The following is a 25,295-nucleotide window of genomic DNA, read 5'->3' on the forward strand; positions in this document are numbered from 1 at the left end:
TTCAGATACCGTGATTAACACAACTGGTCTAAAGCTGTCTATATATAAGAAAAAAAGGTGACTGAATCGTTTTCTTTGTTCAAAAAGAAAAGATTAGGCATGATGCCACACAGGTAATTCTGCATCTACTCTTTCGCTAACACCTTTTCTAATGGAGGCTAAGTTCGAGGCCTTCAAATTGTGGTATAAGTCGCTTCTTTTTCCACCAAGTATATCGATCCACGATTAAAGCGAATGTGAGCAAAGATTACAGAGAAGGGATCACGCAAGACAAGCAGGGATCCCGTTGAGGCCGTGCTGTTTCCGCTGTCTTTGACTATGAATTAACACGAGTTTGAGGGGTTTTCAGTTCTTGGCACATCGACTGACTGTCATAATAACCAGTCTGGTTTCTTTTCTCTTTTTCTACGCTTTGTTTTTTGCCTATATCAACATTTTAGCGCTACAGTATGGTCTGCCGAACAACTTCTATATTTATGACGAGTTGATTTTTAAGGCTCGAACAAATGGCGATGCATTATGTCGTATAGTTCTCCACTGTCAGGCTTAAAAGCTACGCATGTTTACTGCAAAGAGTTTAGTGGTCGTGGAGAAAGCTGCGGTATAATATGTGAAGAAATACACGGCGCATCAACAGAGTTCTCACGAATAGCAATATTTCATTTTTCATATTGCTCAAGAATGAAATTAAGATACAAAATAAATCAACGGTTAAATAAAATATCAGGTCAATATTTTATGTACCTAGGCTTGGGAGAATAACGACAGCAATCTACAGAGCGTTGCAAAGAACGTCCTTGCATTGAGACAGGGACTTTTTTTCGGAGATGTAGCTCCTCTCGCTATGAGGCTCCGGACACCTCATGAATGAGAAAAGCCGCCGTCTCGCTCCCAAGAGAAATCGTGGAGTAGAGCGACTTTGTCTTAGGTGGAGGCACACATACATATCGTCCCACAATGACAGGTCTAAGATAATGTCATGTAGGAGATGTACTTCGTTCTGTCGCGACGATACCGGACCTGCCGTGACCGTTCTGTCGCTTTCTCTGCATAATGCAAGAAACATGATGAATTGGTGACCGCCTTTCTTGGCGAGCATTGCGAATGTGGCTTCTCAGGGATACGAATTGCTCGCATTTCTGGAGGGAACAGAAGCAGCATGATGCCAATTGTCAGCAGCCTAGGGACCAGCAGGACATAACCAATAAGTACAGAATATGTTACTTGCTTATTTATAACCCAAAAAATTATACCAATACACACAAAGAGGCAACGTACTTCACCGTACTTTAGCGTGTGCATGAATAAACAAATACATAAATAAACAAGTAAATAAATACACAAATGAATACACAAATAAATAAACATATATATATATATATATATATATATGCTCATTTTGCTGCCTTTGACACTCATTACACCTGCTATCACGAGATTCCTCTTGGTAGTATTCCCTATCCTGGCTGACCAAAAAAGTGCCGGATTCACCAAATTGACTACAGAAACTATTTAAAGCATATTCTAGCTCCATCTGGCATCAACGATGTTATTTCGAAGGTTATTTATTCGGCAAAGGCAAGCAAATACAGTGAAGTTACCTCCTTAAAGATGTCATAAGAAGCCAACAAACACTGACACCAAGGACAACATAGGGGAAATTACTTGTTCTTAAAAAATGAAATGAAGAAACGATAAACTAATGGAAATTAAAGTGGATGAAAAAACAGATTGCCGCAGGTGGGAACCGAACCCACAACCTTCGCATTTCGCGTGCGATGCTCTACCAATTGAGCTACCACGGCGGCGTTATCCCATCCACTTTCTTGGGTATTTATGTGTCCTAGTAGAACCCTGGGAGTGTTAGCCAGCGCCACCGCTCACAGACCTAGGCGGCGGACGACGTCCTTTTTTGCCGCAGGAGTCAAGAGAACGTGATCTTTTTAGGGTGAAGGCAACTGGCCAATAAACCCACATATGCTACCTGAAGGGCGTTCACGAAATATTTTACGATCAGTTCTCGTGGTGACATCGTCGGGAAGACCATTCCAGTGGGATCTGGCACGAGGTACAGCAGATAAATTGAAAGCAGTGGTTTTACCGAAAATGCGCTTGAAGCTAAAATGATTATGTAATCTTGAGGACGTAGAGACGGGGGCTCGAGGGGTAGTACGCATGGCTTATCAGAATGAACATATTTGTGAAATAGACAGAGTGCTTGCATACGTAATTTCTTACCAAATATCAAATAAAGCAGGTAGCTATCTGCTTTATTTCAGTGAGGACGCCAGGCGAAACTAACATATTACGCATGAAAAAGTTAATGAAAAAGATCAGGGCGGAATAATCACTTGTAACACTTTTAAATAAGCTAGAAACGTTAACGCTCAGTGGCACAGTGCACATAAAATGCCTATTCCTTCAAAGTATAAAATATCTGAAACGGGAAGCTCTCTTGGGACATTGGGAAACGTAGCTAACAGCCTCAGCGCGATACTTTCGAACACTTGCTTACAATTTCTAATGCGGTAGTTGATTAACACGCATTTATCATCGCACATAAACTTAGCGTATCGTTCCCTTTATGTTCGCAAATTTTGACCTCAGTTGTAGTTGTAACTATGCGAGCGCAGCCGTCTAAGTTTTACACCGCTCGCAAAACAGGCTAATAACGCGACAGACCATTCACACACATCATCAACTAGAACATGCGCGTTTAACCCACCCATTTGGAACAATGCCCACACGTTGGCCATACCATGCTCCTAATTTTCCCTTGATGTAAACAAGATGCCTTGTCTAGCTCACTGAGAGCATCGGAGAAACAAACTACAAATGTCGTATGATGCACGAAAACACATGGGAAAACGGGGGTTTAGTAATTATCGGCAGCACGTGCATTTAAAGCTGCGAAGTGAAAGTTTCGCAACGCATTGCCTTTAGGATTCTCTCTATTTCCACGGAATTTCAATCATCGATCTCTTGTGCTGTTGTTTATTGAGTCTGGGAAATATTTCGATTACCGGCAGTATAAAACCCTGAAACGCTTCGTTGAGTAACTTTCTACAATGTCTGCAATGAAACTATACAGAGTAAACATATATCGATCGTCACTCAGAACATTCTTCGTATTTCAGGTAACTATAAAAACCGTGCACCACATTTTTTACCAAGGACATCGGGGAAAACAAGAAAGTGCCGTGTTTATAACGCATAAAAAATTGGGAGAAAGCGACTACTTAGTAACTGTATTCAGAGAATATAAGCAACCTACACAGTGCCAATTTTCTGAACATGTCGCCAAAAAAGTGGTCCTCATATTTTCAAAATACGAGATATGTTTTGTTCTTTCTTCTTTCGGCACGCAAGTACTAGTGGAGCTCTCGCTCATGAAGCGCCTGAATATGAAATCGTCAGTCAGAAGTTACACATGGTTTTAGAAAAAATTCAATTCAGTGTTCTATTCGTATTGAAATGGCTCTGCACGTTCTACTAACGTCATTTTCACGAGCATACCTAAGATAAGTCATGATTACACAATGCCATTCAACAGTTATACCTGTAAGAAGTTTAAGTATATTTTGATGCTGATAAGATACTAATTCTGCCACGCTATGTAGGCTATCTCTGGACAGGGATTAAGTAGATCCAGCATTTCAGAATTTCACGATCTCATGCCGTAAGGCACACCAGTCGCTGGGCTCGGCTGGTTATAATGCTTTAGCGGAACTTCCCCTTCGCCCGAAGGTTAAATGAAGCAAGCTGGTTGTGTTTTCGAATAACGTATATGGCGGTCACGAAAGAAACTATGCATGCTGCGAGTTGCGCATGCTGATATTTGTTAGGGCGGGAACTGCCCCGCACCAGGCGTCCTCTGAAACGCTAGCGTGTATGGCGAATGCCGTGCGTCCTCCGCTGCAGAGCGTCTCGAGAAGGTATAACGGACAATCTTCGGCATCAAAGCAGGAGATGCGCAGTAAAGAAAAGCATTTCTTATGCGGTCACTCTATTAAGAAAGAAAATTTAGCTTCTGCAGTAGTTTTGTTGGACTTTCCAGCGTGCAGCCGAAAGTGCCCGCTTTCAAAATGGGGGGAGGCAATGGCGTACTTTGCCCCCCCCTCCGCTTCTGACAGAGGCGGGCGGGGGTGGGGGTGGGGGGGGCAAGTGCTCTCCCTGTTGCCCCGTCGGTAGATAAGCCTATGTTCAAATTCATTTAGGCAGAGAGAAAAGGAAAGAAGAAAGATGCAGAGAACAACTTGAACATAAAATAGCTTTCTTACTTCACAATGAAGGACGGGAGAGGGGAAGTCGACGGATCTGAAAGGAAATAGACGCCGAGCAAAGGCACCCTAGCACAGTATTCAGAACACGCGCTCACGAGAAGTGATCACAGCGCATGATCACAATTAAGACGAGTCGGTGCTGAAGCTATTAACGCAAGTCTGTTACCTATAAGAATTGTAACTCCACTGAAATTGCTGGGTTAATAACTATGGTCTACAAAACTTCGAAAAAAAAAAAGCATGTCCGGTAGTTTGGCTGCAAAGGTTTCGTGGATGAGGTTCTACTGACTCAAAAAAATGAACGGAAACTAATACTAGAACAGATTACTCCTTTTCTTGGCAAGCATAATTTAAAACAAACTGAAAATACATGGAGCACACCACGTGAGCCCTACTCAGAGCGTTATAGTGTAACATCAAGCGCTTTGTGTGTTTGCCATTAGATGCTTGCCGTTGTGTTCGGCTTTTATTCGGCCTTTTACGCAGCCTGCATTTATATACAACACAAAGGTGGTAGTGCTTAGAGTGAAATAAAAGTTTTTTTTTGTACCAATGCACATTTCGGCTTGAAATAATGTCTCTCTTCAAACGTCAATTCAATTGTTGAGCAAGGCTGTCTGGGTGCCAATGAAGTTCGATAACTTTGTTTTGAAGGTTCATACACGTGCCGATCAACGCAATTTTTATTTTACGATTGCTCTTAGATTATTAAGAAAACAATAGAGGCAAGAACAATTAATAATAAAACTAATCTATCAGGCGTATTCTAATTACTTCGTTCAATAATAGATTATTTATTCAGTCCAAGTGGACGCTATCTATTGCGTATTCCGCCGTTAGGACACAGCATATTAGAATGAGTTCTTGTCGTTGTGACCACGTCAGATAATACGAATACGAGTTTCAGACAATCTGCAAAAATTAATTACCACTGGAAAGCGCATTTCCATATCTGACTGAGGTAGTTCTAAGTACATATTTCTATTGGCGAGTCTTCCCGTGCATGCCACCAACTGATGTCATAATATACTGATCTTATACCCATGCAAGTGGCTCTAGATAAGGAAAAGAAATGTTGTAAGAAAAATGATGCACTGGTTCAACTTTCTAAGAGATTAATTGTACAGCGATATATAGTGTGGTTCACTACAGTGAAATCAATATTCTAATTGTCGCATGTAAACTAATAAAATGAAGAATATAGACTCGTCTTATTATACGGACAATAATTCAGAAGTACTGTGGTGCTTCTCGTGAACCTTGCTTTCCTAACTACGTAGGTATCAAGGTACGCTAGATAAAAGTAATGTCAGTGACGATGAAACCAAGGAGTGTGTTGATATTGAAACCTCACTGTAGTGTGCCTGCAATGCTTGCTTTATATGGAGAGGTTGAAAGAGAAACAGAAACTTAGTGAAACCTTGAAAGGTTTGCTGGCGACATGAGCAGCATGCTACTCCAGCTGGGTATGGGGCAAAATGAAGTGATATGCTCGGTGCACGACAGATATACAGAGCATGCGCGTAACACAACCTCAGTACTCAGCAAACTTAAGTATCACATTGAGACCAGCGTCTCTGAAGAAGCGTAAAAGTTCCTTCGTTGCACAAGATACACTGGCAGTGAAGTATGTATCATAACTCCAGTGATGACAGTCCTTTGAACCTGGGCGTCAGCGCCGTTTCTTGCCATGTGAAGAGTTCACAAGTGCATATTAGGCGAGCTACGTCTTCCGTACATTCTACACACGGCACAGTGGCAATCTAATCTATTTATTTTAAAATAGGAAGTATGTAGTATTGGCCACGTTTAGCCGATATCTCCGGCGAAATCTGATACAAACGATGCTTGGTGCTTGCGGCTAGTCGGTTAGACATGTTAAACGAACTGTGTTACTCGGTCGCAAGAACGCACAGAAAAGGCGCACAGAACACGTGGATAAGCGCAACCAAGCGATAAGAAGCATTCTTAGCCTACGCAGTGGGGCACAAAGCTCGCTGAAAATGCCAAATTTACTTGGACGCTTGGAGAAAATATTCATCCAAACGGTGTGCTTTCTGAGTTGCCGACCTGACTGGTGCTGACGACTGGCGACGCATATGTGTTGTATTTATGTATAGAAGTAATTACAACATCTGTCGCACAGGCACTAGGAAAGAGCTTTGTTACGTGCCAACTGCACGCAGGCAGCTTCACTGAGCATGATTTCGTCACCGAATAAGCCGGTTTCTGGAACTACGTCGTGGTTGAATACGGGCGCTATATGCTCGAGATAAATGCAACGAACCACACCGGCGGGAAACGATGAAATTGGAAACCGAACTCGCTAGAATCGCAGGTAACGCACACATCAGATTTGAAGCAAAACAGAAAGAGAGAGACAGCACAGGCCATGCAGTAAGCCAAAAGATTAGACCTTCCGATGGTGTGTTTGAACTATATATTTGTTAACATTGTTCTCTCTATATATAGTCAAAATCTATAAAGATTTATTAGCAACACAGAAAGGCAATTTCTGTGTAACTCTGCAGTGTTAAATTCGGCGAGAACCGGTGCCTCAGGGCGAGAACTGTGTTTTGGAACGCCATGTTCCTCTGGGCTTTACGACTTTCGCAGACTGTGGTAGAAGGAAGAAGACCGCTCTGATAACAGCACACCCCTTTCCTTTGAGACATCTGATCGTTGGCTCCTTTTGGTTGGTTAGGAAGTAACACATGTTACATGCTTCTTGCGACCTCACGAGCTAGAAAATGCATTGTAACGAGTCCTGAAGAGTTTCTAGTGTGTTAAGCCCAAAGATCGACGAGTGAAAGTCCTTGAAGACACCGGCACATAAACTATAAGGCAGAATATTGCGGTCACACACTGTAGCTTTGTACCAAGGAGCAACACAGTGCCCTTTTTTAAGCTGTTTTCTTTTGAACGATCCCCCTCATTTTATTATTCTTGACCTGCACTTCTTTTTGAGACGGTAGCTTTTAGCTTATTATTGTATTAAATATTTGAATAGCCAAGGACTCTTCTGGCCTACTCGGTTCACGCTTGGTTTTATTACATTATACTTGCAAAAAAGACCCGAGTCCTCGAGCGGTATGGTACGACCAAGCAGGAGAAGCCGTATCTAATAAATAATGAGCTTAGCGTCTTCGTATCTTTAAGTCTGTGCGTGCGCGATTTTTACTCACTAACATTTAACTTTGTATTTTGGCTAATACTGAAGAAAAAAATAGGTTTTTGCTTGTAATGTTTTTTTAGATTAGAGACCCCATTTATTATTTTGATCTGCGAAGTGAGATATGATTTATGAATCCTGATCAGAGTATTAAAGAAGCACATTATAATTCTTATTTGTTTTATGAAGAAACAACAAATTTTTAATGATCAAGTGCGAACATTTGAGCCCGCAGAAGCGCCATGTTTCACCCGAGCTCAACCAGTCGATGTCCTTTATGAACATCGTGCACGCGAGCAGAGTCAGTCCCACTTTCTGGGGTAGCAGAATTGTGGTGTGTCCTTGCGTCCGTCACTGAGGTAGGTATTGATTAAAACAAGAGAAGAATTATATTTAGTAGCCCTAACTTTGTGAAATGAAGACGCAGGTGCTTTGTACATCGTAGCACGCTCCATCATTGAGTGGTGCTTTCGGCGACGTGAGCACACATATATATATATATATATATATATATATATATATATATATATATATATATATATATATATATATATATATATATATATATATATATACATATATATATATATATATATATATATATATACACAGTTCAAGCACAAACCGAAGAGAAGTGCGATTATGTGCTTCTCCTCTTTCTAAATAGACTTGGTACATTGAAAAATCCAGTCAGTCTATACGTACAATTTTTCTCTCCCATTTTTACATGAAATAGACAAAGCATACCAGTGTTCCGGAGAAGGGCTTATCATTTTCCGTAGAGTGATAAACTCTGCGCACAAACAGGCAGTGCGATATTTTACAATCAACAATAATATTGTGCACCTTGAATTAAAAAGAGTGCAATTAATACACCGTGACAACAAATCTCTCGAGAAAACAGTTTTTCTATCGTAGCCTAGTCGGTGCATTCACATAAAAACTCTCAGGGCTATTGCCACGTTGATTGATTTGCTTGATCTCGTATTCGAGTAGGAAAATACATTGCAACAAACTTGATTTGTGTAGTATAGCCTAACATATGCGGCATTTAATTTCTTACCATTTGCCTCCCCAGTGTTACACGTTTCAGAATTCACGCGTTTGATACAAGTCGTTATCCAGCTTGGTTACTAGGGAACGAAAGAGCGGAGGGAAAGGTGTGGACTATTAAAAAAAATGTAAAAAGGTGCTACCGGGTACGACAGAGGCTTTGCTATATAATACTGGCAACAAAAAAAGAAAGAAAGAAAATAAGAAAGAAAGAAAGAAAGAAAGAAAGAAAGAAAGAAAGAAAGAAAGAAAGAAAGAAAGAAAGAAAGAAAGAAAGAAAGAAAGAAAGAAAGAAAGAAAGAAAGAAAGAAAAAAATGTTCCTCATGTAAACACAGACAGCGAAGAAAACCAGCAACGTCAGCTACAGCACTGCTGGTACACGAGAAGGGAAAGTTGTGATTCTGAGCTCACGAACATCGAAAAGAGGAGGCAATTATGGAACCCAGGAGAAAGCGAACAAAAGAATAGAAGTGCCAATGTGAGAGTCGTGCACCGATAAATATTTCGTTTTCAGGAGTGCAAACAGAAAATGATAGAGAAAGGAGCACAAGAACAACGAGCTCGACCTTCTTTGCGTCCGCAGCTGTCTTGGACAGCTGCGAACGTTGGAGATGTTTCTTGTTGCTGCTGTTCCTAGGATTAGCACAAGTTCCGGCAACTCTTTCGTTTTGACCCCAGCGTGGTGGCAGTTGTCTCGATCTGAACTTCTCGCTAGCTCCTTGCCGCTACCAGTTAATTTCTTTATCTTTAGTGCTGGAACATTTCTGCTAGACAACCGCGCAGAGATTTTTTTAGTGCTGTACAACTGCTAAAGGTTTCTTTCATAGCAACCGAAATGGTATCACGCTTTACATTGTACATGTGTGACCAGTCATACTGGCCCGATATTTTCTTTTACATGATGGTTTTTCCAGACCACAACAGGTGTTTCCTAACGGTAAGGCCTGAAGCGAGCACAAGCTACTTTAGAATCAACAGTTTATATAAAGTTCCTCTAGCCGACTATTACTGTCATTACCATTTCCATTTCCTTAACAAAAGTCCCCGTACTTCGAGATGAAGATGATTGGCGGCTGTTCGGTCTAATAAAGGGTAAAGCCCTTCCATAATAATGTAGAAAAACAAAACGATCTAAAATACAGCAACATATTCGACTGTTCTTTTAGAACTCTTGGTGGTTCCTTAACTTATAGAGAGCACAAGTAAATAAGGCACAATGCGGAGAGTTTTGTCATTGCATTTTCCTTGTTCGATTGTGCTCTTGTTGGTTTTGACATCGGAATTAGGAGTTTCTTGCACTTGCGCCTTTTCAACTTCGAGTTTTATGAGAATTAGATACTGTAGCTGTTGTTACGTATAGCATGCTAGTGAAATTCATAACACGTGTGTAGAGATATTCGCAGTTAGCCTACTACCACTCGATTAGGCATAGTTTTGTCGTGAGGCCTAGACCACTATTGCGTTCACATTCAAGACATCCATATTGTCCATTTCAATTACAAGAGAAAATATTATTTTCAATAAACATTAAAAATGTAATGATGTATTCTTTTATAATGTGGAGCAGCTAGTGCAGACTGCATATACTTTCAGTTTGACATTGTAGTCAAGTATAGGTAGTAACGTTCTTGCCCAAGATGAAAGGCTATGCCATCGTGATCCAGGAGAGAGACTAAAGGAGCAGTTATTCTCCTGAGCCATGACCTTGCTTGGTACAGCATTTCGTAGTCCCTTGGTATTTAGGAAGAAAAATACTCATGAGAAATACAAGCAGCGTGGGAATGTACCACATTATATCGCATTCACTGATCCAATACAGTGAAAACTAAGTTTAAGGTACGCGTCTTCTTTGACCATATAGACTTTTTTATTTCCACGGGAAAATATGACAGGAGCTTTTTAGGAAAGTATTTCAGTATCAGGCCTTGCAACAGAAAAATACAGGTATGTTTAGTCATACGTATGAAGTACTGGCCTATAAAAAATATGAATTTGTCGCAGTTTCAATTTTGTCACCACCTAACAGAAAGCGATCAGCTTGGAAGAGCCCATAAGGCTGTAGGGTAGCAAACCGGTTAAGCTAAACTGGTTAACCTCCGTGCCTTTCCTTCTCCACTTTTTCCTTCCTTCCTTGTGAGTGTGCCGTAATACTCGATGGAAACGAAGCAACTTCAAGTGTTAGAAGTTCGTTAGATAGCTTTTATTAGTGCTTGAGCTGTCACTCTCTTTGTCGGTCTTTTATGGGTCTAGTCTGGAAGTGTAAACAAAAGAATCTTTACACACGTAAGCGAATACACACGAGGCTTAATATTTGCTGCCTAGCGATGACCGATCAATCCAAAGTGTGTACCACTTTCGGTTTGCACGACGCATTTTGGAAGCCACATTGATGTTTTTTTTTTTTTTTTTACAGGAGCTGGAATAGTAAAAAGAAAAAAACTGAACAGGATACAACAGCGGCTGTTATTCGCCACTCGATCTAGTCCAGGCCATCTGCGCCATCTCGCTCCTCCGCCTAACACGGCAATTTAAGGTAATGCATTCGGGTTCGCTCAGAGATCCGGTCTCATTGTTGATACAACACCGACGTCGGCTACTGTCTTATAAAATTGCGGACAAGTTTTGAAAACCTAAATGCAGTGAGTAGTGAGTATAAAGAGAAATTCAAGCATGTTTACGCACGGATCACAAAGATGCCTCTGGTACTGTTTAGAGAAAAAAGAAGCCCCTGGCATTAAGGATCAACGTAATTACTGCATTGTGCATTGTCTGGAGAGAGAGAGAGAGAGAGAGAAAGCGAGATAAAAAGAGAGGAGAAGAAAGGCAGGGAGGAGCACCAAACGCATGTACTGTTTGCTACACTACACTAGGGAAGAACACTATTGATAACCAGTAAGTTTATTACTCTATGCATCGTAACTGTATGGAAAGGAATGACATAGTTTGTATGTTTAAATATAGGCAGTGTATGTAATTTACACATATGTAAAAGGTGTCAGTTGCAGTGTTTATATAAGAAGTGTAAGAAACCTGCAGCAAGCCTAATGGCAGTGCGCAGAGCGAAAACCGTTACTTTGCACGAATTACCGTCACAAATTTCTTATCGCTTCTAGCAAGAAAGTACCAGCAGGGTGCTCGGGAAAGGAAGCAAGAGCACAAGACGTCGCAGTAGCGGCATACCGCACAATATTAAAGAGAATATTTATTACAGGATTGTCAGAGATGGCTAACTTAGGGCAGATTTTCATGAGCGATTACGAAAATAACCAAAACATTCTTCACAGCAAGAAAACATTGTTCTACATGCCACACGTGTGTTTGTGATACTTAAAGGGCTTAACTTTCATTTTTCCTTTGAAAGAAGATGAAAAACAAATTAACAAAGTCTTTTTAAAAATATTTCTTTTAAAGAAAGCACTCACACCGGGATGCAACTCTTTGTTTAACTTGAAGCTGTTGCACCTAATTAATACGACTATTATTCGTGCTTATCGTTACTCTCATATGTGGTAGCCCCTTCACCTGTATAGTTTATTCGCTGCTTTACTTTCGCAAAGTCGCAAGCTTATTGTGCAGTACTTACTCTAGGAGAAGAGGCACACGTTACAGAAGACAGAGAAATACAAAATAAATTTTCGGGCTTACAAGATTCACTCTGTAAGTCATTAATTTCTTTCTTTTAGGAGCTATTCATTTATAAGAATAAATTTTTTGAAAAAAAAAAGCATCACTATCACTACACCGAAGGTGATATTCTACATCATAGCATATTAATTAGTTTATGGGTTAGCGCACTTCCTATAAAACGCAACAATGGGCTCAAAAGATTTATGCTTCCCATAGGGCTGCCGTGGAAGATCAAGTACTTATGCTTCAAAGTGAGCCTCAAGATAGGTGCTCCTTTTCGTACCAGTAGCAGATTGATTTGGTTTCTCAGAACGTGGTACCGGTGTTTGTTGGTTGCCGTGAAGGCCACATTCCAACGGGAGCACTTTACAAGGACTCAGACGTCCTTTTGTGCATTCTTTAAGGAAAATTCATTGTTTTCTTTTTTTTTCCTTTTTTCGCATATAAGTAAAATGAAGTAGCCGGAAACGTACCGCTCCTACCCTCTCTAGTAAAACAACACTTAACTCAACCTACTGACTAGAGCTTCAGAGAATTTTGGACTGCTGAAGTACTTTACTGCATAACGAACCAAAGGCATAACTATAATAATGTCAGAACAAAAGGGCTACTGCTTTGTGACAACGACGCACGATGGTTACAGCAGAATAACGAGAGAACTTAGATGTTGTGAGCTTTAATCCTCTGTAAACAATTTATTTTCCGTGAAGATTTATATTGTGTGAGTATATCTGGCAACAACATTTATATCTTTATACCTCAACTTTGTATACGTGAATGTGCCTTCTTTCTTATCATTGTTTCAGTTAAAAATAGTATGAACCTGACTACCATGTCAGCGAAGAGGAGTTGCCGGCGCCACTAATAAAAGAATTACGACAATGCCAGATATATATATATATATATATATATATATATATATATATATATATATATATATATATATATATGATAGTGGCGCTTATCTCATGACAACGCCGGCAAAATCAAGACGATTCATTGCATCATTTGAAAGCAAAAATATATCTTTGTGTCAGGAACGCTGAGCATGCTTGTTGCACTTGATGTCATGAAGAACTTATAGTCTACCAGGACTTATTGGCCAGTTACCTCTTTCTAAATTCATGCACTACGCGAAGTTTGCAGTTGAATGGCTTAATACGGAAGGCAAGCGTTGGTCTTCAGTACTCTATTGCACAGGTAGTCTTTTCATCGACGTTCATTTATTTCTTTCCTAATATTTCTGTAATTCAGTTTAAAATATAATTTATTTTCTCCTACTCTTTGTCTTCGTTGCCTGCTTGGTTTCTACGGTCACATGTAACTGACAAGAATTTACCGCTTCCGCTCAACTAAGTTTCTAGCTCGTTTTAGGTAAAGCAACATTGCGAAAGTTGTAACAACATTACAATGGCAAAAATAATCGTGCTTCTTTGCCTGACATCAAAGACAGCAATCGGCTGTAATTTTTTCTGGAACCACTGAGAATGACGGCAGCGCTAATATTCGCTTTCGTTTTTTTCTTCGTTCGCATATGTCTTCTCCCATTTTTCTGTGAAATTGCGCATGCAATATTTAGCAATGAACTGGACCGCCTTATCACTTTGACAATTGTAAAACTGTGTGCCTGAGTGCATGCCAAGTATGCTACTTTCAATAGCAATGATAAAAAATAAAATAACATTCACAGTGCATGACACAGATATGCACTCAAAGCAATACAAAACGCGACATTTCAGCTAATCAAGCAATCTCATTAAGACCATTGTCTCTACGGAAGGCTAAAAGGACATTGGTTGCATAGCACTCAGCGTTAGTCAATGGGTTAAGTAAGTATCTGTTGTAACAGAAATCATGACAATCTTTAACGAATATTCAGTGTAGAGCCGGTTAAGTAATGTCTTGGTACAATTAGGTCTCGGTTCTGAGGACCTTGGGGGAGAGAGAGAGAGAGAAACAACTTTATTGAGCCGAGCTCGACATCTTCTTAGACGCCGTCGATGGGAGTGGTTCCCTCTTCACGGGACCCATATGCTTCCCTAGCCGCCTGGCCCCTGGAGATCAGGACGAGCTGGTCTTCCAGGGCGGTGCTGGTTAGCAAGGTCTCCCATCGCTCGGTAAGGGTGGATGAGGCATGTGGTAGGGTAGTGGGGCAGTTAAGAGGTGGGGGGATCGCCTTGATGAAATTGCATACTCCAATGACGTGTTGGAGCGTGCCTAAATGAGTTTTGCAGAAGTTACAATCCTTCTCGTATTTTTCCGGGTACATCTTGTTTTGAAGGTAAGGGTGCGGGAAGGATCCTGCCTGTATTTGCCTGTAGATCGCTTGCTGTTCTCTGCTAAGCGATTTGTGAGGATCGGGGTAACGGCGCCTCTCCGTCTTATAATGGTTCGTAATGTCTCTGTAAGTAAATATGGACTGTGGCTCATCTTCCTCAACCCGGTGTTCCATCTCTCGGGCGAACTGGTGGGCAAGTTCGTTGCCCTCCAGCCCAGAGTGAGCCGGTGTCCATATTAACTCAACTTTCCTTTTAGGTACGTCGCGTTTACTTTGGAGAATATCTAGCGCCGCAAGAGACACCCACCCCTTCCTGTAGTTGTTATACGCCTTTTGCGAGTCGGTGACAATTCTTCCCACCTTGGGCTGCGCGAGTGCTAGCGCTATAGCGGCCTCTTCTGCCACCTCTGGAAAAGACGTCTTGATGGAGGCGCAGGTTACGAGCACATCCCGCGTCGTAACTGCCAGCGTTGCTTTCGATGAAAACTTGAGTAACGAAGCGTCTGTGAAGAGAGTGACCCCCTCTTCCTCTTCTACTATTTGACCCAAAGTCTCCGTCAAGGCCGCTATACGAGCTGCTCTGCGGCCGTCGTTACGACCCGACCTCATGTTTCTAGGCAGTGGCTTACTGTGGATTTTATGCACCCACAGCCTGGGTAACGGCCCCGTTTCCTTCCGCTCTGCCTCTTGCCAGCCCAACTTGGCAAGAACGCGACGTCCCGCCGACGTCTGACTGAGCCGAACTCTTTGATTAGATAGATGAGCTTCTATTAGCTCTTCGACGACGTTGTGCTTGGCCATGCCGAGAAGCTTGTCGGTCGAAGAATGCTTCGGAATGCCCAGCGCCATCTTGGTTGCCTTTCGTATAATGACGTTCAACTGGTCCCTGTCTTTTTTCAGTAACTTGAGGTACGGCGCCGCGTAAACGATGCGCGACGTCAAGAAGGCGTGGACGAGCGTCAGTACATCGTCCTCCTTCAATCCCCTTTGTCTGTTTGTGACTCTTCTGATCATGTTCGAAATTTGTTCCGTTGAAACTTTGATTTTGTCGATCGACGCTCCCGCCTTGCCATTGTTCTGGAAGATGACACCCAGGATACGTGCTTGCGTGGTTGGTGTTATGGTCGTCCCGTCGATGGTGATGCGTACGTTCTCTTGGTCTCCTTTCTTTCTTCTTGGCTTGATGACGAGTAACTCGGACTTCTGTGGTGAGCAACTGAGGCCGCACGATTTAGCGAACTCGTGCACGGTCTTTGCCACTCTCTGAAGGGTCTCCTCCATCCAACTCTCCGACCCTGCCCTCGACGTCCACACAGTGATATCGTCTGCATAGAGAGCGTGATCTATGCCCTCTATGTCTTGAAGCAAAGTCGGGAGAGGGAGGAGTGCCAGGTTGAAGAGAAGCGGCGAAAGAACCGATCCTTGCGGAGTGCCTCTGTCTCCCAGGGCTATCGGTTCCGACTTCTCCTCTCCAATTTTGATGGTTGCCGTTCTATTGGTTAAGAAATCCTGCACATATTTGAATGTCCGCTTTCCGCATCCCGTTTGGTGCAGGTTACGAAGAATACTTTCGTGTGTGACGTTATCGAAGGCCCCCTTGAGATCGAGCGCCAGGATAGCTCTTGGCGTAGGGGTCTTCGCTGAGGACCTTGGGGCATGCCGATAGAAAGCGTAAAGCGTAGTGACCGGCACCAGAGGCGGTTTAGTTAAGATGCTGACACAATGACGAGCTCATTATAGTTAGCACTGGGCGCACCGTAAGCCTCACGACAGCAACATATAGTCACTCGAAAGCACAGTTATTAGATATTTGAATATTATTGACAGTGTCGTAAAACAGTACGAAACGTATCGCACGTCTACCTTTATGCATCAATGCAGATTGATGCCTATAGTACGCTTCTTCAGCTCATAATATGTCTGTTTTAACGCCCCAGCGTGAAGAGCTTCATGCCGCAGAAAATCCGGCGCCGGCGTCCCGCGTCCAGCGTCGACCGATTTGCGAGCGAAACATAATTCCGAACCACGCATACCCAACCACGAAGGCCTTCCGTGTAGCACAATGACGTTACTGAGGGAACTGGATTTTTCAAAGTAAAGTACCTCAGAAAAAATTGTAGAGTACGACTTGCACACAACCTACAGACATGATAGCGTTGGACTGTAATTTGGCATACGAGAAAATATAATTCTGTTTCGCCGAAACTAAGGCACAGACCCCTTCTCCCGCGTTTCTACAAATCACAGAGCGGCGCGCCCGAATCCTTGCAGACGGCGCTCGCCTCCGCTCATCCGCGGCCAACGCAAGACGCCGTGTTTTTACTAGAAAGCTTGTCTTCGTGCATAGTGTTCGCTACCAGAGTTTTCTTGTACACATTACAGTTACATAAGCTGCAGTTACGGGTAGGCGTGAGAAGCAGCCAGGGATCTTTGAATACCACGCTTTGCACTCTGAAAGGCGAAGCATAAACGTCCTCCAAATGTTCAGTAAAACAACCAAACGTAGGAAAACTCGAAATCTAAATTTCTTTCTATAGGTAAACCTAATCCATTGATTGAGTAACTACGTTGTCTTTACTCGGTTATTTCCAAGTCCGCATGTGAGAAACGCCCTACCAACACCAGTTTCATTTAATATAACTGCAGTTTCCATTTGTTGAGCAGTATTAATTACGTGATTAGACATGTGGCTGTAGGCACCACTCCTCTAGCAAGGATAGTGTTTTAGTGCGGCACTCTCGTGTTTCAAATATAAAAGCTAGAAAAGACATATTTCGGTGAAGTTTTAAGGTGATACGTCACGCATTTTCTTGCGGTTGCAATTATGTGGAAACTACAGGCGCATCCTTACCGTGGCGCCGCCGTTGTGCTGTTCGCGACCCGTGCGGCTTGTACCTTTGTCTAGCTTTGTTTATTTCCAAACTCTTGGAGCTGCCGCTCCCTTGTTGCGGCAATGGATGAAGAAGCCCTCGAAGACCTTCCTGGAGTCCAGCCATCACGTGGTGTCACGTCCAGGAAACGCGGAAATGCGTCAAGTGACACGGACAGCGAGTCAACCGAGTTGTACTCGGACAGCGTCGACTCGTCGGACGACGATTTCACACTTGTCATGAGCCGAACCACAAAAAGAAGACTGCTACGGAGGTCATCGTCGCCAAGTGTCTCCACCGTGAAGACAACACCACAGCGCTGGCCGTACACCATGCTCTTCATGCCTGTGGACCCAGTGTCCAATCTGCGACTCCTAAACAGGCAAGTCCTTTCCGCGTTTCTTGAGGGAACCGCGCCAAACGAGATAAAGGACGTGAGAATAAACTCACTGAAGAATGTCCTAGCAGTAGATGTGCTACACCGTAGTGCACTGCAAAACCTACGGCACGTAACGGAGATCGACAAAGTACAAGTTCGATCCATGATACCTACAGGCTGTAATGGCACTGTCGGCGTCATTTATGACGTCGACATTTCTATACCAACCGACGACTTACCTATATTAATAAAGCCAACTACAGAAGGCACTCTTATTAAGCACATCACAAGACTTGGCAACACACGTTGCCTGAAGCTGTGGTTTGAGGGAGACAGCCTTCCCTCACACGTCAAAGTTGGCCACGTCCACCATCCATTCCGCCCATACGTACCGAAGCCCCTGCAGTGCTACAAATGCTGCAAGATGGGACACGTAAAAGGTGTGTGTAGGAATAACCTGGTGTGCCCACGGTGCGCTGAATCTCATTCAGCAGATACCTGCCGCGCAACTGTGTTGAAGTGCCCGAACTGCCATGGTACTCATGAGGCTTCATCCAATGATTGCCCGCGGGTGAGGAACGAGCGAGCAGTGTTCAAACGTATGGTTCGGGACCATTCAACACACAGAGAGGCTGCCGCTACTCTCAGGCGACGACGACATCGCCATCGAAGAGCATCACGAAGAGTAACATCTACTGAAAGATATACACCATCGCCTTCCGGCAAAGCGGCTACCGTATCAACGCCGACTTCCACAAAGACAGACACTGCGAAAACGAAGAAAGGGGCAAGACTCGCACCCCCTGAAGAGTGGCCAACACTTCCACGAGCACAACCTGCACCGGAGTCACATCAAATTGCGCCGCCCTCAATGACCCCACGAACCGAGGATGCGACGACGACTGGGGATCGCCAAGTCGTAGTGATGCTGAAGTCACTTATGGACGCCATGCGCATTCTACTCAGCAGCATGAAAACCCCGTCGGCACAGAGCGCACTGCAGGTGCTGGACACCTTGAGTCCGGTGCTTGCGACTCTAGGGTAAAACCACGGCCCGAAAATTGCCGTCGTTTCAAGAGGAGGTCAAGAATGCATCTGTCTTTCAGTGGAACGCCAGAGGGCTTAAGTCACGCATGTCCGATTTCAGACAGTTTGTATTTACGCACCAATTCCCCATTATCGTGATTTGCGAGCCCAACCTGTCAGCTCCCATCAGACTGTCCGGGTATGAGTGCTTTATGTCCTCTGCCCACGGAGAGTGCAGCAAGGTCGTTGTGTTTATACGCCGTGACTTGACTTATGTGCATAAGGGTTGAAATCTGGGCCAGTTGGTACATACTTGAACGGAAAAAACCAGTCAAAAACACAAAGGACCAGAGGAGAAGTTCACGACACAACGACTGGACTATCAACTGTGGTTTATTTGAATCGGTGTAGTCCCAGCAAGGGCAGCAGAGCATGCGCAACCGCATCATCACTTATCACATAGCATGAAAAGACAGCACCGTTTCTATCGGGAGCGACTTAGAAATTCAAATTCTTTTTCTTGTAAGCGCACCGAGGTTGTACTAACGCAGTCATCACCTAATAAACTGATGAAGTACGCTTCCAAGATTTCACGCTCTTCTTTGCCCTTGCCCCTACCAAGAATGGTCACATTGCTAAACAAAGGATAACAACCACACTCATTTAAAGATGAGTGTGGTTGATTTTACATAGGCCAAACCGGTCGATGTATTAATGACCGCCGGCGTGAGCACCACTCCTCCCTGGGGTCAGATAACGGTGCAAACTTGCCTCGCCATTGCAATGAGTGTGGTTGTTATCCTTTGTTTAGCAATGTGACCATTATTGGTAGGGGCAAGGGCAAAGAAGAGCGTGAAATCTTGGAAGCGTACTTCATCAGTTTATTAGGTGATGACTGCGTTAGTACAACCTCGGTGCGCTTACAAGAAAAAGAATTTGAATTTCTAAGTCGCTCCCGATAGAAACGGTGCTGTCTTTTCATGCTATGTGATAAGTGATGATGCGGTTGCGCATGCTCTGCTGCCCTTGCTGGGACTACACCGATTCAAATAAACCACAGTTGATAGTCCAGTCGTTGTGTCGTGAACTTCTCCTCTGGTCCTTTGTGTTTTTGACTGGTTTTTTCCGTTCACTTATGTGCATCACACAGTGCCTCCTGACGAAGCAAATCAATACGTTTGCTTAACAGTGAAGAAGAAAAAGCTGACGTTCACAATTCTTGGAGCCTATTTATCTCCATCAAGTCCTCTAGATTGTGAGCGCTTACGGGGAATTTTGACATCGACTCCACAGCCGTGGGTGCTCACCGGGGACTTTAACGCCCACCATTACCTATGGGGAAGCTCCAAAGTGAACTCTAGAGGCAGAACGTTGGTGTCCTTTGCCTATGAACTGGAATTTTGCCTGTCAAACGATGGTAGCCCTACTTATCTGCGTGGATCAGCGTATAGTAGTTGCTTGGACCTTACCTTCGTTTCACATTCGCTTTCGAGAAGAGTGCACTGGTTTTCGGATTTAGAAACGCGGGGTAGCGACCACATCCCAACCTATTTGAAGATCGAAGGTTTGACTAGCTCCAAGTCCTCCAGAACCGTCCAGTGCATCGACTGGCCTAAATTCAAAACACTAATGGAAGACTGTTGTCGTGACGGCACCTCCTATAACCTACAGGGCGCGATAAAGGATGCCATACAAACAACCACGCATTCCCTTTCGAAGAGTTCTTCCCGCACCGATTTCGACGTCGAACTAGCGAAACTTCGAGCAATTCGCCGTCTTGCGGAACGAAGATATAGACGCACGAAGTCCAATTATGATTTGAGATAGGCTAGACGAACACAAAAGAAAATGCAGCGTCACATGAACAAGGTGGCTTCGCGACAGTGGGTGTCCTTTTGCGAGTCCCTGGATCCGCGAAAGCCTTTGTCGCTTATATGGAGGACTGTTCGTGGCCTTCGCACAACCTTTGGTCAGCGCCACCCGTTTAAATCTCTGGCACTCCATCTACAATGTAGAGATATTGATGTCGCTGAATCTTTCTGCAGAAAGATTGCTGGCGAAGCAAATTCCGATGGAACGGGTACGGGAACGCTCGACCACCCACCGTTCTCACGTGATCCTCGCATGGAATGCCTTTTCTCTATGGAAGAACTAGAAGCTGCGCTGGCTTTGTGCAGGCGTTCTTCAGCGCCAGGACCTGACGGCATTACATACCGTGCCCTGTGTAACCTAGGAGACCAAGCTCGGAAGGCACTCTTGCTCCTGTACAACGACTCCTGGCAGACGGGTGCGGTTCCGCAAGAATGGAAGTCAACTCGCCTCATTCCACTTCTGAAAGCTGGCAAGTCGCCTTTGGACATTTCCTCATACCGTCCGATAGCACTTGCCAGCTCTGTCGGAAAAACAATGGAAAGAATGATTTTAACACGTTTAGAATGGTACTTAGAGTACTATGAAATCTACCCAGATGCTATGGCCGGATTCAGACGTGGCGGTTCGTCAACAGACAACGTTGTTGACTTGATAACATTTGTGCAACACCAAAAGGCCTGTAAGCGACTATCTGCTGCTCTGTTTCTAGACGTTAAAGGGGCTTAGGATAATGTCACCCATGAAGCCATCCTTAGCACGTTAGAAGCCGTCGGACTTGGTGGTAAAATGTATATGTGGGTGTGCAACTACTTACAGAGGAGACCATTCTATGTAGACACAGAAAATGGCCCGACATCCGAGCATTACGGTAGCCGAGGAGTCCCTCAAGGCGGAGTGCTTAGCCCGACTCTTTTCAATCTCACCCTCTGTGGATTAGTTGACAACCTGCCAAGCACCGTACGACTTTCCATCTATGCGGACGACATCTGCATTTGGACATCAAGCGTGACACGACCTCAGCTTCGCGCTCGGCTTCAGAAGGCTGCCTCAATGACATCTTGCTACCTTCGTGAACAGGGACTTGAAATTTCATGCGGAAAGTGCGCAATGGTGGCATTCACGAGGAAGCCAATGTCCGGTTACGGCGTATCTATTAACGGACAGCTTATACCATACAGCAGAAGTCACAGATTCTTGGGAGTCGTAATTGACAGAGACCTGTCTTGGACTCCGCACGTCAATTACGTGAAAAAGCGGCTGACTGCTATCTGCCACCTGTTCAGGTTCCTTGCTGGAAAAAGTTGGGGAGTATCTGTACACGCTATGTTACAGCTGTACATGGCGTTGTTCGTTGGATTCCTGCGATACAGCCTGCCTGCAATATCCAACACCTGCAAGTCTAACCTGCGTACGATACAGAGCATTCAAGCCCAAGCCCTTAAGATATGTCTTGGCTTACCACGCAGTGCATCAACGGCTGAAACCATTGCCCTTGCGCAGGATTACCCAATCAAGACGCACATTACCGTTGAGACAATGCGTATGCATCTCAGGCATTATGCTAGGACCCCTTCCCACCACTTGGCGAGCCTCACTGCTGCAAGGCCCTGCTCGACATTTAGCGGCATTGTCAGTGCACATCGTGCGTCGTTTACTTCAGGGTACGCACCTGCGGCCAAGCCAGCGTTTCCTCCGTGGTGTTTGAGCCGTCCACAAGTGCATTTAATGATTCCAGGACTACAAAAGAAGACAGATCTACCGGCCCCTGCTCTAAAACAGCTGAGCTTACTTCTTCTGCATGAAAAGTACAGAAACCACGTCCATATCTATACCGATGGATCAACTACGTCGTGCAGTTCCAGTGGTGCCGTGGTGGTACCAACGCGAGGAATGACACTGCGTTTCAAGACATCGCATGTCACGACCTCAACGGCAGCAGAACTAACGGCCCTGCGTCGAGCACTGGAATTCATTGAATCTGAAAGAGCTAGAAAATGGGCTGTGTTCTGTGATTCCAAACCGGCATTACAGTGCACGCAGTCAGTTCTTCGACACGGATGCCATGACCAACTGACATACGCAATCGCGAAACTTTACCATGATGTCCAACAAAAAGGTCACGAGGTCATTTTTCAATGGGTACCTGGCCATTGTGGAATCAGTGGCAATGATTCCGCCGATAACGCTGCTCGTACAGCACATCATGAAGAGCAGAGCGTTCCGATTCCACTTTCGAGGACAGATGCCGCTAGGCAGCTTCGACACTTGGCACGCAGTCTCACACTGAACGAGTGGAACTCGCCAAACTTACGACTTACACGACTGCATCAACTAAACCCCTCCCTGCAACTCCGGCCTCCACTCGGACTTCCTCGACGTGAAGCTACGCTTCTCTGTCGCCTTTGGTTAGGAGTTGCGTTCACAAAGGCATACTCTACATTGATTGGAGTGACTGACAGTGGAGCATGCGAGGTCTGTGGCACGGAAGAAAACATCGACCACCTGCTGTGCCAATGTCCTCGATACACCCCTGAGAGACAAGAACTTGCCAAAGCTTTTCAAAAACTGGACAATCGGCCGCTTTCTGTGCAGGTGCTGCTGGAACACCGCCCCCATCGCCCGTCGGCCCAAAAAGCGGTGAAGGCACTTTTGTGCTTCTTAAGGACGACGGGCTTGTGCGACCATTTGTGACTCTAATTACAATTTCTGTAAGGCCGCACACGTCAGCGAACTCACTGCAATTTCCTTCTTTCCTTCCCTCCGCTCTCTCCCTGTTATCTTTGTTTTCCCCCTTTCCCGTTCCCCCGGTGTAGGGTAGCCAACCGGACGTGATTCTGGTTAACCTCCCTACCTTCTTCTTATCTCTATCCCTCCTCGCGACCCGTGCAAATGGCCCGGGCGTGGAGGGTTCAGAGCAAACCATATGTATGCTTGCCGGCGCGCGCACGCTCGCGCCGCCGCGCCTAGGCATGCGCAGACGATACTGTACAGATCGTAGGCGTCCAAGCGGCTCGAACACGTACATCTGTTCCAGACAGGTATACGACGCTCTGGCTTCCTCGCGCTTTCACGTGCCTGCCTACGCAGCCACAGCGTGGTACAATCAACACTGAGTTACGAAGATTTATGTCACGCGAGAATGTGTTTTCTTTACTTTTTTTGCTGTCATGTAAGGACTCCGACAAATAAACATTTGCGATGATCAATATTTCAGCATTGTAAAGCACTGTCGATATCAAGTGCGAAAATTATGTTTTTCAAAATATCTGTGAGTGAGTCAAGTGCGCGTTCTCTGGCGGGTGCCTCTTGTAGATGCAAACTGCCATTCTGTACGAGGAGTGCCAAACGCAAGTACGGTGGCGTGAGCTTGCAGGATTCGGCTGGAGCACGTCGTGTAGTGTGGGCTTTAGAAGGTCACCAGAGACGCGCACTGCGTTTGACTACAAAAACAGTGAAGCCAAATGAACGCACCATGGCGCTCAGCTCTGCCACCTCGGCAGGAGCTATGAGAGCGCCCTGGCTTTCGCTGCTGGCGATAGCGTTGTGTGCACAGGGGTGCGCTCAGACGTCAGCGTTTTCACGCCCCAGTGTATGCGCCTGCCACACTGTGGCGCATACACTGGCCTGCGCGGTACAGATAGTAAACATCAAGCTAAATCTGTGTAATCCTTTCTTTGGACAAACGCCAGTGGTTTGCCTTCGCTTTCAGCGGTCAACCGTCGCCCAAATCACGCGGTAAAGTCACTCGCAGCCCCAGTAAATCGATTCTCGCGTGTTGGAGACAACCTGCCTTGTTAGCAGGGATCCGGGGAGCCAGCTGCTTCTGCTCGACAAAGCCTAGCGAGCCGTATAAAGGCCAGTGGAGCCCTCAGCTGAGGACTTCACCCCCATGCTCACAAACCTTGCAACCAATAAAGTGCATGCCACTACATCTCGTCAACTATCGAGGTGCGATGCCTTCAGCGTCGCTTGCGGTACTCCTCAATACCCCCGCGTAGGGAACCTTCATACATTGTTTCTAACAGTTACCAGAGGGAACTTTGGCACTGCGATTGCTCAGCCACCATGTGAATAATGGGTAGTACACGGATAAGTTAGATCTTCGTTCTTGGAGCTTTATGCATTCTTACAGACTTCGTTTATTGCGTTTATCTGGGCCTAAGTTGCACCAAATTTCAAAGCAATTTATACTTTACTTAATGCCGATGGCAGTAACACTCTGCAAGCACGCATGATCTCTCTAATTGTAGTGGTTCCGCTTGTCTATGCGTCTCTGGCGTAATGGTTTCAATATCGTGTTCCTGTGCTAGAGGTCCTGAGCTCGTATCCTGACGTTCGACAATTTTAATAATATGTCTTTAATAATTTACAACGAAGTACTTTCTTTACAGTGATCACTTTGCAAAGTTACACACCTCTGTAAAGCCGGAAGGACGAAGTTTAGGTAAGTCCATGTACTGCTCATCATTTCCATTATGACTAAACTGCCCTGTTTGTAGCTTACTCTACTAATTGTATGACACTCTACATCGGGTGTTTCAGTAAACACTTTCAACAATGTTTAAAGGTCGCCTGTGGCACATAACACAAGTCTAGTTCACGAGCTGGTCTACTCGAAGAGGAGGACATGCATAAAGAAATTGAAATGCACAATCAACTAATGAAGAATAATTCACTTGTTCAGTTTTTAACTGCTTACCTTAAGGCCCATACTGCAATATATAACTTATAGCC

General features: G+C 44.5%; 1 protein-coding gene across 11 annotated transcripts in view; it reads left to right on the plus strand.

The window, feature by feature from the left end:
* The window catches only part of LOC135905513 (cell adhesion molecule Dscam1-like), a 910,071-nt gene that overhangs the window by 456,609 nt on the left and 428,167 nt on the right, over nucleotides 1-25,295 (plus strand). For 10 of the 11 annotated variants that reach the window (XM_070535540.1, XM_070535538.1, XM_070535541.1 and 7 more), the window contains one exon: nucleotides 24,953-25,005. In XM_070535540.1, coding sequence (XP_070391641.1) covers nucleotides 24,953-25,005 — 53 coding nt within the window. Of the gene's footprint in view, nucleotides 1-24,952; nucleotides 25,006-25,295 lie in introns of those variants that run through there. The other variant, XM_070535547.1, reaches the window with a different exon arrangement.

Source organism: Dermacentor albipictus, chromosome 3 (assembly GCF_038994185.2).
Source record: "Dermacentor albipictus isolate Rhodes 1998 colony chromosome 3, USDA_Dalb.pri_finalv2, whole genome shotgun sequence".
Classification (NCBI taxonomy): Eukaryota; Metazoa; Arthropoda; class Arachnida; order Ixodida; family Ixodidae; genus Dermacentor; species Dermacentor albipictus.